General features: G+C 40.5%; 1 protein-coding gene across 3 annotated transcripts in view; it reads left to right on the top strand.

The window, feature by feature from the left end:
- zfhx3b (zinc finger homeobox 3b) overlaps positions 1-13,746 on the top strand; it is a 232,069-nt gene that overhangs the window by 198,024 nt on the left and 20,299 nt on the right. For 2 of the 3 annotated variants that reach the window (XM_020607491.1, XM_020607483.1), the window contains 2 exons: positions 5,725-5,832; positions 8,177-8,251. In XM_020607491.1, coding sequence (XP_020463147.1) covers positions 5,725-5,832; positions 8,177-8,251 — 183 coding nt within the window. The remainder of the gene's footprint in view (positions 1-5,724; positions 5,833-8,176; positions 8,252-13,746) is intronic. The other variant, XM_020607500.1, reaches the window with a different exon arrangement.

The raw sequence follows: 13,746 nt of genomic DNA, 5'->3' as shown, positions 1-13,746 counted from the left end.
AAAAGGAAAAGATACTGATTTAGGAGAAGGCATGAATGGAAGATGGTAGGCACAAATGCCTGGTGAGGGGTGGCAGAGGGGCAGAGTGACTCTTTGTGCAGGACAGTGTCCCTTAGGCAGAGTATATGGAAGAGCACTGCACAGTGATGTTTTTGCCCCCTATCTAGGCTTTTAGCCTAGCATCCAAGCAGGGAAAAGCACAGCCTGCATCTTCCATTGCGGACATAATATGCGTTAGTGAGCGGCTATCATCTTGGACATTGAAGGAAGTCACAGTGTGGTGTGTGTGTGTGTGTGTGTGTGTGTGTGTGTGTGTGTGTGTCAGATGGGGCAGATGAGTGAGCAGTCCCTGAATGCTCACTCCCCGTGTAGCCACATTAACCTAAATCCTCCTCTCCTTCATCACTCAAGTAAAACACAAAGAGAAAAGAACTAGAGTGGCACTCACTTTATCCACTTTATTTGTAATATATCTAAACATGCCATTATCACAAGAAGTATTTCTAATTAGTATAATTTCCCATGAGATAACACTTTAGGGAAAATAGTTAATACATTACATGGTGCTCAATAACAGTGCCTAATTTATATTGTATCAAGAGCACAAAAAGCTGTCAAATTAGCCACATTTGATTTGTTAAACTGTTTTTTTTTCTGTTAAAGAATAACATGACTTTGTGCACTGAGCATGCTTTAAAATGGTCAGTGAGTTTGAAAGGCAAGGGGGATCAAATTAAGTGCTGCGTGGAAGACCTATGGGGCCGGTTTGATGAGCAGGCACCACCGGGAGAGTAGCGGAGCAGTGGAGGAGGGGTTGCTGCGATATTGTTCTAAGGCAGTGTGAGCTGTAACTGCTGTTTGTGATTAACTTGCTCTTTAAAGTTTTTTTAGTTATTAGCTGCCCTAACCCCATACCCCTCCTCCCCTTCTCTTGCACCTCTTCCTCCTCTGATGCTACACCCCTTCCCTCCTGCCCTCAGCCCCATGGAGACACAAAGTATTCATTCACATTTAGATCCTGAGGTCACAGCAGGGCCAGCAGGGAGAGGCCAGTGTGTCTCCCCATAGACAGGTCAGGAATCTAACACGTAACTCCAACCAGCAGCACTGAGGTACCTTACTCTTCTTTCCTTTAAAAAATGTGTGGAAGAGAGGGAGTGAGAACACAAGTGATAGAAAAAGAGACAGATACACTTTAATTTATTGTGTTTGGCATGGCTAGTGTTTGGGGTGTTCTCTGACATTTTACCATATTGATTGTGATATCCAGTCGTGTATTTTAAAATATTAATGTTTGCATTTTTAATGTAGCTTGTATTTAAAGTTGAGATCCATATAAATGAATTGTAATTACAAAAATAATGACAAAAATTGATTTGCAGGTTATTTAAAAAGCATGTTTTGCACAGCATAACACGTGTCCACATTATAACTTAGCTCTATGCTTTGTAGGGATGCAGACATTATGTTTACTGATGATACCATGTTGTGGTTTATTGGTCGCACATAAACAAAAGGCCCTCTTGTCTCTGGCTTGGTTGTGGGCATGTTTTGTGGTTTTATGAGGTAGCTTGCGAGGATGTAGGGAGGGAGCTTCTGTGTGTGTGTTAAGAGGGGGGTTATGAGGGGTGGGAGTGTTTTTCCTGTGTGTTGTGCTTTAGAAAGGGGGGGTCTTGCGTATGGGGCACAGAGGTGCTGATATGAGGAGCGGACAATGCATGAAAGCCCTCAGCATGGGTCCTGTGTCTCATTGTCCCATGGTACCCTCCTGTCACTTTCATTTTGCACCCTCTAGTCCAGAGTCAGGTCAACTTTGATATAAGGAAGGGGAGCAAAGGATGATGGGGGGAGCAAGAGGGGGATTTTTAAAAGAAGAAGTAGGGGAGAAAGATAGAGTCTGTGAAGTGTGAAATAAGATTGCTTTTTATCCAACAGTGCAGCACTAAAGAAAAGGAAGCTGTCTGGCCCTGGATAAAGTGGGGAAAGCACACCTCTCTGATTTACAGTGCAGTTCTGTGACACCTGGTTAAAATGATAACAACAGCCTCAATAATCATAATGAGAGTAATGAGAGTTTAGACACACAGCTCCAGACAAGAGCCCAGAGAGAAGCAGAGCTCAACCTTGGCTGCCAGTATTCAAGAGTTGGGGAGAGGGAGAAGCTCAGCTCAGCCCCCGCGCTGGTTCTCCAGGACTTAAGAAAGCAAAGAGAGATAGACAAGACGGTGTTGTTGACTAAGATTCTGTATCTGAAACAAAAAGAGCAGCCTGTCACCACTGTTTGAGGAACACTGGAGCCAGTTAGGAATTCTGTACCTGAAGAAAGGCAGTTATCATCTTAGCAGTATATTCAGCTGAGGCCGAGGAAGGGGGAGGAGCCTGACCTAGTGAAAGATATCTAGAGTGACTATTATTACTTGCTTCTGCTCTTCTCTACAGTCTGAGAAGGAATACTGGAAAGTGCAGTGGTTACCATCAATTATTTATTAGGCCGTTTGTGCTTGTCAGTCTGATTAGCATTAGTGTAATCACTGCTCTTCAGGGGAAAGGAAGACTGCTCTCTCATCTGAAGGTAATCTTGGTGTTTTCAGTGTCTCATCTTCACTGGACTCCTCTTGCATAGCATCTGCTTTTGTCATCTCCACATTTTTCTTCTCTTTTCCCCCACCCTGTGTGTTTCTGTCTGTTGCTGCTTGGCCCCTTCCCCCTGCAACTCATAAATGTGTGTGAGCAAGTTTCTCTCTCCTGGCTTGTATAGAGTGACACCTATGGGCCTGATTAAGCCTCTGCACTTACTGGCAAAACAAGAGGGGAAGACTGCAAATCTGCTAGCTGGTGTGTGAGTGTGCTTGTATGTCTGTGTGTGTCTCTCTGCGAGATCCTGGAACAGAGAGCCCATGGACTGTCCCCACTGAGTGACTGGCAGAGCAAAGCTGATATTTTTATGCTCAGAACAGATGAGTGTAATCTCTGTGTCGGCAGTGGGCTTATTCAACTTGCCTGATTAGATTAATGAAACTGTTTCATATCGTTGTATTAGGATGGTTAATGAAGACAATTAATTAGAACACAACCTTCAGGCTATTGTCCTTTACATCTCTGAGATTTGGGTTAAAAATGGCCTGCTGCCATAGCTTTGAGTGTTTCTCCTCATCTACAGTTTTAATGTCTCTTCCATTTGTATCCTACTCTTAGGCCACTCGTGACCTTTCATTAATTATGGTTGGCCTGGCTTTAATCATTGTGTAATACCGTTGGAGATGAGACAAGGAATAGGCAAAGCCATTTGCCACTTAAAGATGTAACACTGCTCCTGGAATTAAATGTCTGAATTTCTGCATAAATTGTGGATGGGGTTCTGTGTTGTGTGCTAAAAATGTCATATACATTGATTAAACATCTAAAAAGATGAGAAAAATATCAGTTGCCATGTGAGCATGTAAAGTATTTGTGCAGGCAGTTGGGGGTGGGTGCAGGGAAGCTGAATAACATTAGAATATTGGCTACCTATCACAATAATATTTAAGCACAAAGTGTGTATTAATGTGTAGATGTATGTCACATAGCCAAGAAATGACACCTTGCCCCATTTTTAAAAGTGAAAAAAATTACCTGGGGATTATTTTGTAATCTGAGCACCGGTGCAGCTGTACAGTATCCTAATTCTCACTCAGTTGTGGAGATTTAGGCAGGCTGAAGTTAGACGGGATTTTGGAACTCAACAGCAGATCTCTGTTTTTGGGGGGATGTTTAAGATGCACCTCATCAGTATGGGGCGGGCTGCAGCGGATGGAATTCATAGGTTTCTTTTGAAACATAACAGAAACCTGGTTAAAAATTAAAGATAAAATGTGTTTGTGTGTTGGATCGAGTAACACGAGTAATATGCCAGTTGCTCCTTTTAACTATCTTTATTTAAATGCAGGACCATGGGATCACAGGATTGGCTTCTAGTAATAATGTGTAACAACACAATCCATACACTTACAGTATCACTCTGCTCAGCTCTTTCCTACAACATTTGTATCAGCAACCAGGAAATGTAGGATGCTGCTTCTGTACTGCCAGTAACACAAAGGTGTTTTCCATTGACTTTTTTTAAACCCAGTAACCCTATATGTATAAGCATGCAGTTGTGTCTGTTGTATTGTACTGATGAGTTTGTAGCTATAGTGTGAATTCAGTCAACCTGTGACAAAGAAGCCAGTTTTAAAAATAGGTAAATATGTTGTAGACACTCTTAAATATGTAAACATTTTCTTTAAGCTAGTGAGAAAAAAAGACGGCAAAGAAAAAAAAACAATTTCCTTGAATGTATTTTTTATTTAGAAACATGACTTATTTGCATAAGGCATCTTTATTTGCACCTTCAGCAGAGAAATGGTGATGTTTTTGAATATTCTATTTAAGAACTTTCATTCTGAAAAGGGACTGTGAGAATAGCCATGTGGTTCAGAGATGTATGAGTGTTCAAAGTGTACAACACAGACCAGAGTTTGAGAAGACAATATTGACTCTACATACAGTGTATTCAATGTTTCATAACTGACAGGATAAACTGTGAGTGTTGGAGATAATGTAACATCATAAAAGTGGTTTTGGCTGTGGGTAGTCATGTGGTGAGCTAAGATTGGATGTGTGATGACTGCAGGGCTGAATACTTGAACAGGATATTTCAGTAGCTGTTGTAGCATTGTCAATATATCAATAGCTCATAGAGTAGACCTGAGCATGAAAGCATTTTCAAAAGAGCATTTAAGTACATTTGCTGAGAATTAGCTGACTTGTGTAATAACTGATAGGGCCTATTGACTGTGGCCTAGTTTACTGTTGTCAAATCAATGCTCTTGCATGCAAGTCCCACTACTTTTAAACAAACTTAACAGGCAGAGGGGATGTTCAGGGGGCACTGGAGGGAAATAAAGAAGATTGATGCCCTTTTTATTATCTGTTTTTGCTATCTTTTCCTCTGTGTGTTACTTACAAATGGCATTATCGGATATCCATTGTTTGGACTTCGATGTTTCTAAATGGCCTGATATATTGAGCTGAGGCTTTTAAGGTGGTTACAGGGGATTTCTGCCTTTGACTTGGCATAAAAATAAAATGAATTGTGGCTCTGAAAGTTTTAAATATTTATGGGTTGGTTTTTTTTTGCAATAGTAGGATAGAAGAAGTGAAATGAGGCTTGTATTGGTAAGTAATCTAGCAGATTGCAGCAGGAGACAGTAATGTATATGTGTGTTTGTGATCATGTGTGTGAGAAAGAGACTGAGGGCTTGTGTAGTATGAAATATTTCTCTTGAAGGATACTGCTCGCACAATTATTTTTCCATCTGCCCACTTCAAAGCACATGTGCTTTTTTCCGCATGTCCACATTAAACAGAGGAAGCCATATATGTGTCACTGTTTTGAATACATGGAGAAATATAATGACCTCTCGACAGAATATACAGTACAAATAAAATAAATATTTGCTTTTTTTCCCTATAATTCAGCTCTGATTTCATAATTTCTGTCAAAATCACAGTGATGATCACACAGCACGGGACCAAGACCTGAAAGCAGATTCTGCCCTCTTTGTCTGCTAGCCTTGCAACGGTGTGTCAGCAAATGTAATTGTTGCAAGCTCCTATAGAAAAAACCGCTACCGTCCCTTTAAGTGCTTCCACCAATTCTGATGGCGTGGTGATTTACATATCCCGTCCTCCCTCCCCCTTCAGGAGAGCTGAGCGAGGATGTGGAGGCTGCTAGTGAGACTACCACAGACCAGGAGGACCAAACCAAAGACAGAGAAAGTGGGGGGGAGAAGGAGCTCACCAAAGGGACAGGTAAGACCAGAATTTACAGCGCACACATTTAGGTGATACTATGCACAGGAAACATGTGGCCCTGCACCTGAAGGGTGCTGAGCAACAGGCCTTTTGTACAATTAAACTAATTGTTTTAACAAAATACTGAAAGCTTTTTAAGCATTAAAACTCTCTCTTTCCAAACTCCCTAAATCCAGTTCTAGATTTCAAAGGCAGCTTTTTCCTGCTGCAGGTTTCCAGACATTAAATCCCACCAGATACAGTTAGAATAAACTCTTAATTTAAGTAATATGTTCAGGTGACATGTACAAACTCATGCTCAGCTGGTGATGTGAAGAGAGGGACCCCCCCCCCCCCCCCCCCCCCAAGACCCCTCTGGTGGGCAGACTTGAATTTCTAAAGAGCATTTTGAGTTATTTAGAAATCAGGATGTAGGATGTTTCCAGTTTGTAATGATTCAGCACTGACAGTGTTGACGAGTAGAGAACAGTTTGAACATTTGTTCAAACAGTGCAATGAGATGTAAATACATTTTATCCTTTACTGTTTTAGGTGTAGTCAGAAAGTCCAAATTTAAGATTTGTTTACAACAAACAATATAATATATAATGCAATACTGTCTGTATGAAAAGCCCGTATTGGATTTTTTTTTTAGCTCTCAGGTATTAAACTCAATTTTTGGTGGAATGTGACTTTTGTGTTATTTTGTATCACATACACAGTGTCAGTTTAATCATTTTTGCAAAGTAGTTTGAACTACTTTTCCTAAGTATCTTTAGTTAAGCAAACTAGATTTCTCCCTAGGGTAGCTTTGCTGCACTTCAACTTCTTTCAGATTGAAGTAACTGGTAGCTTACAAAGCTTTGATTTAAAGTAGCTTCCCCAACACTGAGCATACAATGACACACTTGAGTTCATGGTAGCATTCATGTGTGGATTTTCTTTCTTTTTGTAGGGTCAATAACGACAGTCACTGTACTATATGGAAAACATGAACAGTTTCAATCACTAAACCCTCAACTTTGATGCTATTTTGGTGTTGGTCAGCTCTGTTTTAACAGGAGTTGTTACAGTGAGAAGCTGACACTGATGATAGTTGATGGTGATAAGTGAGGTTCTTGTAGTATTTGTGGTTCTATTGCTTGTGCTACTGTAAAAGAAGTGTTTAAGCAAGGACAATTTTAGTGATAGTATTAAAAATAAGTATATAATCTTCATAGTAACACTGATCTGCTCTGTGTGGAGCCAGTGTTAAAGAACAGAAATGTCTTCCACAGAATGGCAAACGTGAAGATGCAGCCTCTTCTGGCTGTGACACACCAAGCCAGTGGTCGGCCATTGGCCACTATCTGGCCATTAGTGAGCGTCTGTCAGGGCTCGTCTTCCTGGTGTGTCCTGCACCTTTGGCACTAATCGGACCCTGCCAGCGACCTTTCTGTCGATTCAACATGTTGAATTGGCGTCAGGCCTCGTCGGTGAGAGAGGCCACACTGATTGGCTGTTCAGCTTAGTGAATCAGTGCACAAGAAGAGAACAGTTCAGGAAAGTTCCTTCAGACTGTTCCTGTAGTATCCATGATTTCATGCATTTAGTGCAGTTTTTCCTTGTTTTTTGCCTCCGCAACCTCCTTTCTTCTTCCATAAAATGCCAGTGCCATTTGCAAACCAGACATATTCTCAATTAGAAGCAGCTATAAACAGCAGCCAGGTTGAATGAGAGTAGATTTGTTTACAGCTTGTATTTCTACTGTTTAGCTCTTCTTCTTTCCCTTGTCTGACTGGCAAATACAGATATCACCACCTGATGGTAGGGGGTTATTTCTCTCACACAGGCTTAGAGCGTACATGCTAGTCACCCAAGTGACTGTACAAGTGGCACTCTTTCAATCTGATTGGCCCAGACAAAGGTAATGTGAGGTGACCAAGCATCAACCTCCGAGGATGAGAAATGAAGCCAATGCGGATGTACCAAAATCTGCAGTTCCTCAAATGCTAACTTGAGGCCGGCTCCAAAAGGGAGTCAGTCCCCATAGACTCCCATGTTAAAATGCCCAATGTACAGCAGAAAGAAACATGTTTACAGCCTGGTACAAAAAAAATTGTTTTTGCTCTATATAGCTAATTTCTTGTGCCATGACAACTGCACGGGGTGGTGAATTGTTTTTTATAACTCGCCTGTTTAATTTATATTGAGATTAAAAGTAAGTATGCATTGAGACTAAATGCATAACTAAGGGCACAGCCACTGTGAGTGACTGGTGGGAGGGTCCCGCCACTGGTAGCTAGCTTGATTTTGCCCATTTAGCTCACCTCAGCTCCACTCACACTGCGCCTCTTTATCCTTTTTTTTGGATTATATGTAGTAGGTGGAGTGAAGCACTATCACGATGGCAACAGCCAGACTTCAGCATTAAAACCACTCTTCAGAAAACCAACAGGTGATGTCACAGTGAGTTTGTCCAGCTTTTATATACAGTGGTGGCAGCACAGCAGTCGGCCTATGTCACAGCTAATTCTTTCACTTGGGCTTGGTGTGTCTCTGGCCTTACGGTGCTTAACCACAGACCACTATGGTCACCTTCAAACTGCGTGTGCGGACACACTGTGTCTCCTTGACATGACTGAAACATGGTCTCAAACACAAGTTTAATGAAGTGCAAGTTTAAAGCAAGAGGCTAAAAATGATTTTGTTCCACACACTGTATGGAGGATGTGCATCACTGCATCTAATTATGTAATGCTCTGTTTACTGATTGTATTCAAATTTCCTAGATGTCAGTAAATGAAATATAGTTTCATTTTGCCTTTTTATGCACAATTTACTTTGTATGCCTGTGTTAGAAAAACAATGCTGGCAGTTAGGATATCTCTTATTCAATAGAAGAGATTTCTGATAATGATGACATTGAACACTAACAGGCCTGGAAAGATGCTTCTCACTTGTCTAACTTCTTGTGTTACTGCAGGATGTTTTGATTTACACTAGTCAGGTTAAAAGCTGGAAAACAATTCAGACCTTTTGCTTACCTAAGTTTTTTTTAAGTGCAGCAAAAAAAAAAAAAACATCACAGTGTTTGAAGCCCAGCCTTTGTAAAATGTCTTTGATATTCGAACTTCTATTTTAAATGAGGCTGAGTTGTTTGCGCTCTTTGAAAGGGCGACACTCTTCTTTGATGGAAGAAATAATGATATGCATGCCTGACTGAATATGGCTAAAAGTATGTTTTAGCACATCAAAATAAAGCACTTTAAAAAGCATTAAAATGAGCTGGCCGATTAATAATTCACTCATACCTGTGGTGCACAGGAAGACGACTCCTCGCATTAGGATTCCTCTTTTTTGAAAGGCATGCAATTTGATACAAGCATATTCAGTTCCTTTCCTCCCCTCTGTCAGCCGCTAATCACCAAATAAGTGTGTTTCTATGTTTTCACAAAGGAAATATGTGCCTGCATATGAAAAATTTACAGCTTTCCAGCAGCTTATTAGGAACACTTAGTTAAAAATAGGATGTGCATTAGGGAACTAGGTCTGAGGTTCTGTTTGATGTCAGTGAAAAGGTGGGTGGGAAGGTTGGGGTGATGGGTTCAAGGCAGTGCTGTCAGCAAAAAGTAGACAGCTGTAGTTTAATGGAAGGGTCCCCTTTTCTTCTCCAAACTTTTTGCGATTGATGAATACAGTGCCCATTCAGAGCCAGTGCAATCTTGTAGGAAGAAAAGAAAGGATGGCCTCACAATGCATTTGGTAAACAGAGGACCACTTGTTTGAGTTGGTGATACACAGATGCTATGTAGGCTAGAATATGGTGCATAAGTGTCTTGGCCAACCTGTTATTTACCTGAAAGGTGCTCAGTCTCCCGTTGTCTGAGGCTGAGCTGTTTCTAAGGTCCATCATTAGAACTACTGAAGTATTTCTTCTCATCATTGTCATGTAGCTGTTGGAACAGAGCACAACATTGTTCCTTTACAAATGACAGTCACTGTCAGACAGACAGCATTAGCGAACACAGAAAAAAGGCTTCCTTCTTTATAAAGACACTGTCAGTCTTATCTTCTCTTTCTTGTTCTGCAGCTCCTCAGTATTCATTAAAATCATTTAGAGGTACATCAGAAGCCTTTGTAAAATGCATATGTATTCGGCATGTCAAATCTTGAAAGATGCCTTCATTATTCAGTTGTTTTTATTTATCTCAAAGTTAATACATACATGTACATGTTCAGGCTTTCAGACATATGTAAATGTCATATGCTCGCATCACTGCAGGCAATATATGTTGCAACCTTCTGTGATTATACTGTGCTGTATATGAGTATCCTGAGAGAAAAAAAATCAATTAAAACTAAAATAATTATGAGCAAAATATGAAAAATCTTAATGTATATGGACAATATGTTCATGTTGGAGTTAGCTGCAATTTAATCATCTTGCATCATTAGTAATTCAAAGGGTCATTTTTAAGGCTAGGTATGAAATATGTATAAATTGGTAGCCATGAGCCTCTTTCCTCTCTACTCACACCTTCTTCACCCAGCTGAGACAGTGCTGGCAAAAAGGGAAGGGTTTCTGCATAGAAACTGGTTCTTTACCTTCATTAAAGCAGGTGGTGTATTTATACGGTAGCTGAATGTATGTGGATGCAGAGAGGAGAGAGACAGGAGGGTAGCAATTGTATGGGAAGGGAAGGTGAAGAAAGCAGAACAAAGAGGATGGAAGGGGAATTGTTAATACATCTACAAGCTCGGACACAATGTGATTTGACATATTTAACATAAATGTATGGGAAACGTTGAAGTGTAATTTGGGTGAGCTATGTAGGGAGATGGGATCGAGGGAGGGCGAAATAGTCTCTCCATTCTGTGGCTGGGATGATGGTAGTCCTCTGAAATGGAGCTTGATAAATAATTCTTTTTATACCTCTTTCCTTACATTCAATTTATGGGAACAGGAGCAAGAGGGGTGAAAAATTATATTTCAGCCTGGGTAATCCAGGGTCATTTTCAGATGAGTAAAACCTTTGGAGATCAGACTCCTAAGTAGACAACACAAGGTAAAAGTAACGCAGTATTTCATTGATATTCCATAACCCGCAATTTGAAAAATCCCGGCTTATTCAGATAATAGACTACTAGTTTCAAATACAGTACGTTTTTAATACTCAGATGTGCCCATTTGCCTGGCTGATCATACATACAGCCCTTGGTGTTATTTGTCTGTGGTAGTTGGGGCTTAAATTGTTTTGTTTAGTGTGTGGGAGTATTTTGACATAATTTTGTTAAGCACCAATTAAAGGTGATGTGCAGGTTCCAGTTTACTGTAGCATTCGATTAAACACTGCACTGTTTCCACACTGCCTGTGTACAAATAGTGCATATTACTATATAGTAATTTCCAACTTAACTATGCCTAAAAATGCTGCTTTTACTTCTCACTTATTGGGCTTGATAAATCAAATCTATATTTATACATAATGAAACCTTTGTGCATTTTAGACTGAACGCCCACAGCAGAAGAGTTGTTTTGATTGTTGTGGTGAGGGGCAAAGCATGCACAGGTACTGTACAAGTGTAAGAACAAACTGTAATGAGATAGTAACAAGTTGTGATTTGTTAAAAACAGACATCTTCCAACAGATGTTGAGTGGTGATATGAATATGAACTCATCAGTGTGGTTTGCACCTTTCTCTGCTGATACTTCAGACCTGTGCTGTGTCTTTCTGTCATCCCAGCTAAAAAGTTTGCTTCAAACTTTTTTCAGTTGGATGTTGAGGCAGAACCTGTGAAGCTGTTCATCGTGCACATGTGCACATTCAGGTGTACTGTGTGCAGGGGAAAGTGATGCAGTATTGCACAATGAAGCTGTTGCAATTAATCTGTGTAATAAACATGATGATTAGCATCCCCTAGATGCAGCACCACGGCATTGCAATCGTTTTTTACTGTGCTGTTAGTCCTCTGGTGTTGCTCACTCAGAAATAAACATACCAGGTGTTGTGAATTGTTCTCCATAGAGCTGTGCAGATAGGTAGATTTAATATTAGCTGCAGTTGAAGTTAAAATTGCACGCTTATGGTTAGTTAGAATCAAATTATTCAAGTTTATGCCATTGTTCCTCTAAATTGGGAGACATTCAGTGCAGTGGTGATTTGTTTTTTGCATTTAAACCCTAAGTAGTATGAGAAATCAAGAGACAGAGCAGTGAAAATGTTTACATATTCATATCATGTCCTTCTGAGTGCTTGTCATCCCTCAAATTATAATTCCTTTTGTCTTTGAAGATAATAGACCATAAATTGTCCTTGTTTGTGAGCCAACTGAGTGAGTGTGAGCTCAGTGTTTATGAGTCTTACCACCGGGTGTGTTATTGGCGAGCATCAGTGCTGTCTCTGAGTGTCCTGTAAAGGTGAACGCCATGTCATCCTGCAGTTCAGTGGTCTGGAGATTAATAAAGCATCTGCTAATTAATCTCTCATATTGATTTTTTTTCATCTTGGATGAAATGTCATTAGACTGCAAAAGAATGACACTAGCTCACTCCATGTTGTATGATAGTTGCATTTTTTTTCTATAAATGCAGGTTTTGAACTTCATAAGTAATAGGAAATTATTTCATATGAGGCTTCAGTTTTAGTTTTAGCCCTTTATTGCTTTGAGTTGTGACACTGCCTGGAGATTAAAAGCCTGGATAAAAATGGGAAAAAGAGAAGACAACATTCAGGTATTGTTAGCATAACATTAAAAGAAAATTACTTTTGAAGCACTGTGGGAGTTGAGTCATCTCTATGTTAATGGTCAACTTGTAGAGAGAATAGAAGTGAGGATTTTCTACCATGCATGAAGCAGAGGGGTGTCGGAAGCCTTCAGTAGTGTGAAGGTGAAAGGGTTTAAGGAGCTGCGGATGAGACGACAGACTTTTCAGAAGATGCTTCTTCAGTATAGCTATGCAGAAGAATTGCGGAGTTTAAAGTTATTGGCAGCCTGCGACTGTTCTGGGTGAGGTGAAAATAAAGCTATGCAGCCTGGGCGATGTGGACAATGGCTGGATGAAAAGTTTTTGTTTCATTTTTTACAAATGGAGGCCTAAAGCTGTCATGGCAAGACGGTAAATGTGGTAATGAGGGGGCAGTAGGAGGGAATTCCACTCCAAAACACCAGGATTTCCCTCTGTTTTCCACTTCGTTACATATTCTGTGCTGTAACTTGCATTTTGGAATATGAACACCATCTCCCAAGGATAAAATGCATTAATGACAGCTGTGCTTGCACTACTGGAAGATTTCAATGGCAGATGACCTGTTGTGGTTAGTTCATGTTGGTGCTGTGTCAGTCACTCTGTCCAGCAGCCATCTTTTTTCCCTGTGAAAGCACAACAAGGCTGTGATTGCTCCAGAGACTAGTGCAGCGTGCTGACAGCCCCTTTGCTGCTTAAATAATACAGTCCAGCTATGGGAGGTGAGACAAGGTGCCAAAGTCCAATTCACTTACGGGACTCAACAGCACAAAAGCCTTGGGTTTACGAAAAAGGGGCATGAATTAATAATCACCTAATTGACTCTTAGGATTTTTTCTTCACTCCAGTTCTGCCTTTTGTGCTTTCAAACAAAAGTCCACCCTTTGTATCTGTCAGAAGAGGTTTGGTGGGGATGGGGCCTCTGTGTCTAATGACCAGGCAGAAGAGGTCAGAGGAACAGACAGACTCCTGACAGACACTAAGGTCACTGGTGGTGGAGGAGCCCATTGTGGTTTCTGTGGATGATTACACGTGAATCCAACAAGGACGGTTAATCTAACCAACCACTGAGGTTTAAATGTAGAAAAATGCTGTAGTTTTAGTTTTTAAGGCAGCATCACTCTGCTATAATCATTCAGTGCCTGGTGATGAAAAAGGAGCTGTGAGATTAACATGACTGGAGAGACTGCAGAATTATATATTT

The sequence above is a fragment of the Monopterus albus genome, unplaced genomic scaffold (assembly GCF_001952655.1).
Source record: "Monopterus albus unplaced genomic scaffold, M_albus_1.0 scaffold4.1, whole genome shotgun sequence".
NCBI classification, from domain to species: Eukaryota; Metazoa; Chordata; class Actinopteri; order Synbranchiformes; family Synbranchidae; genus Monopterus; species Monopterus albus.
This window is presented reverse-complemented; position numbering and strand designations above follow the sequence as displayed.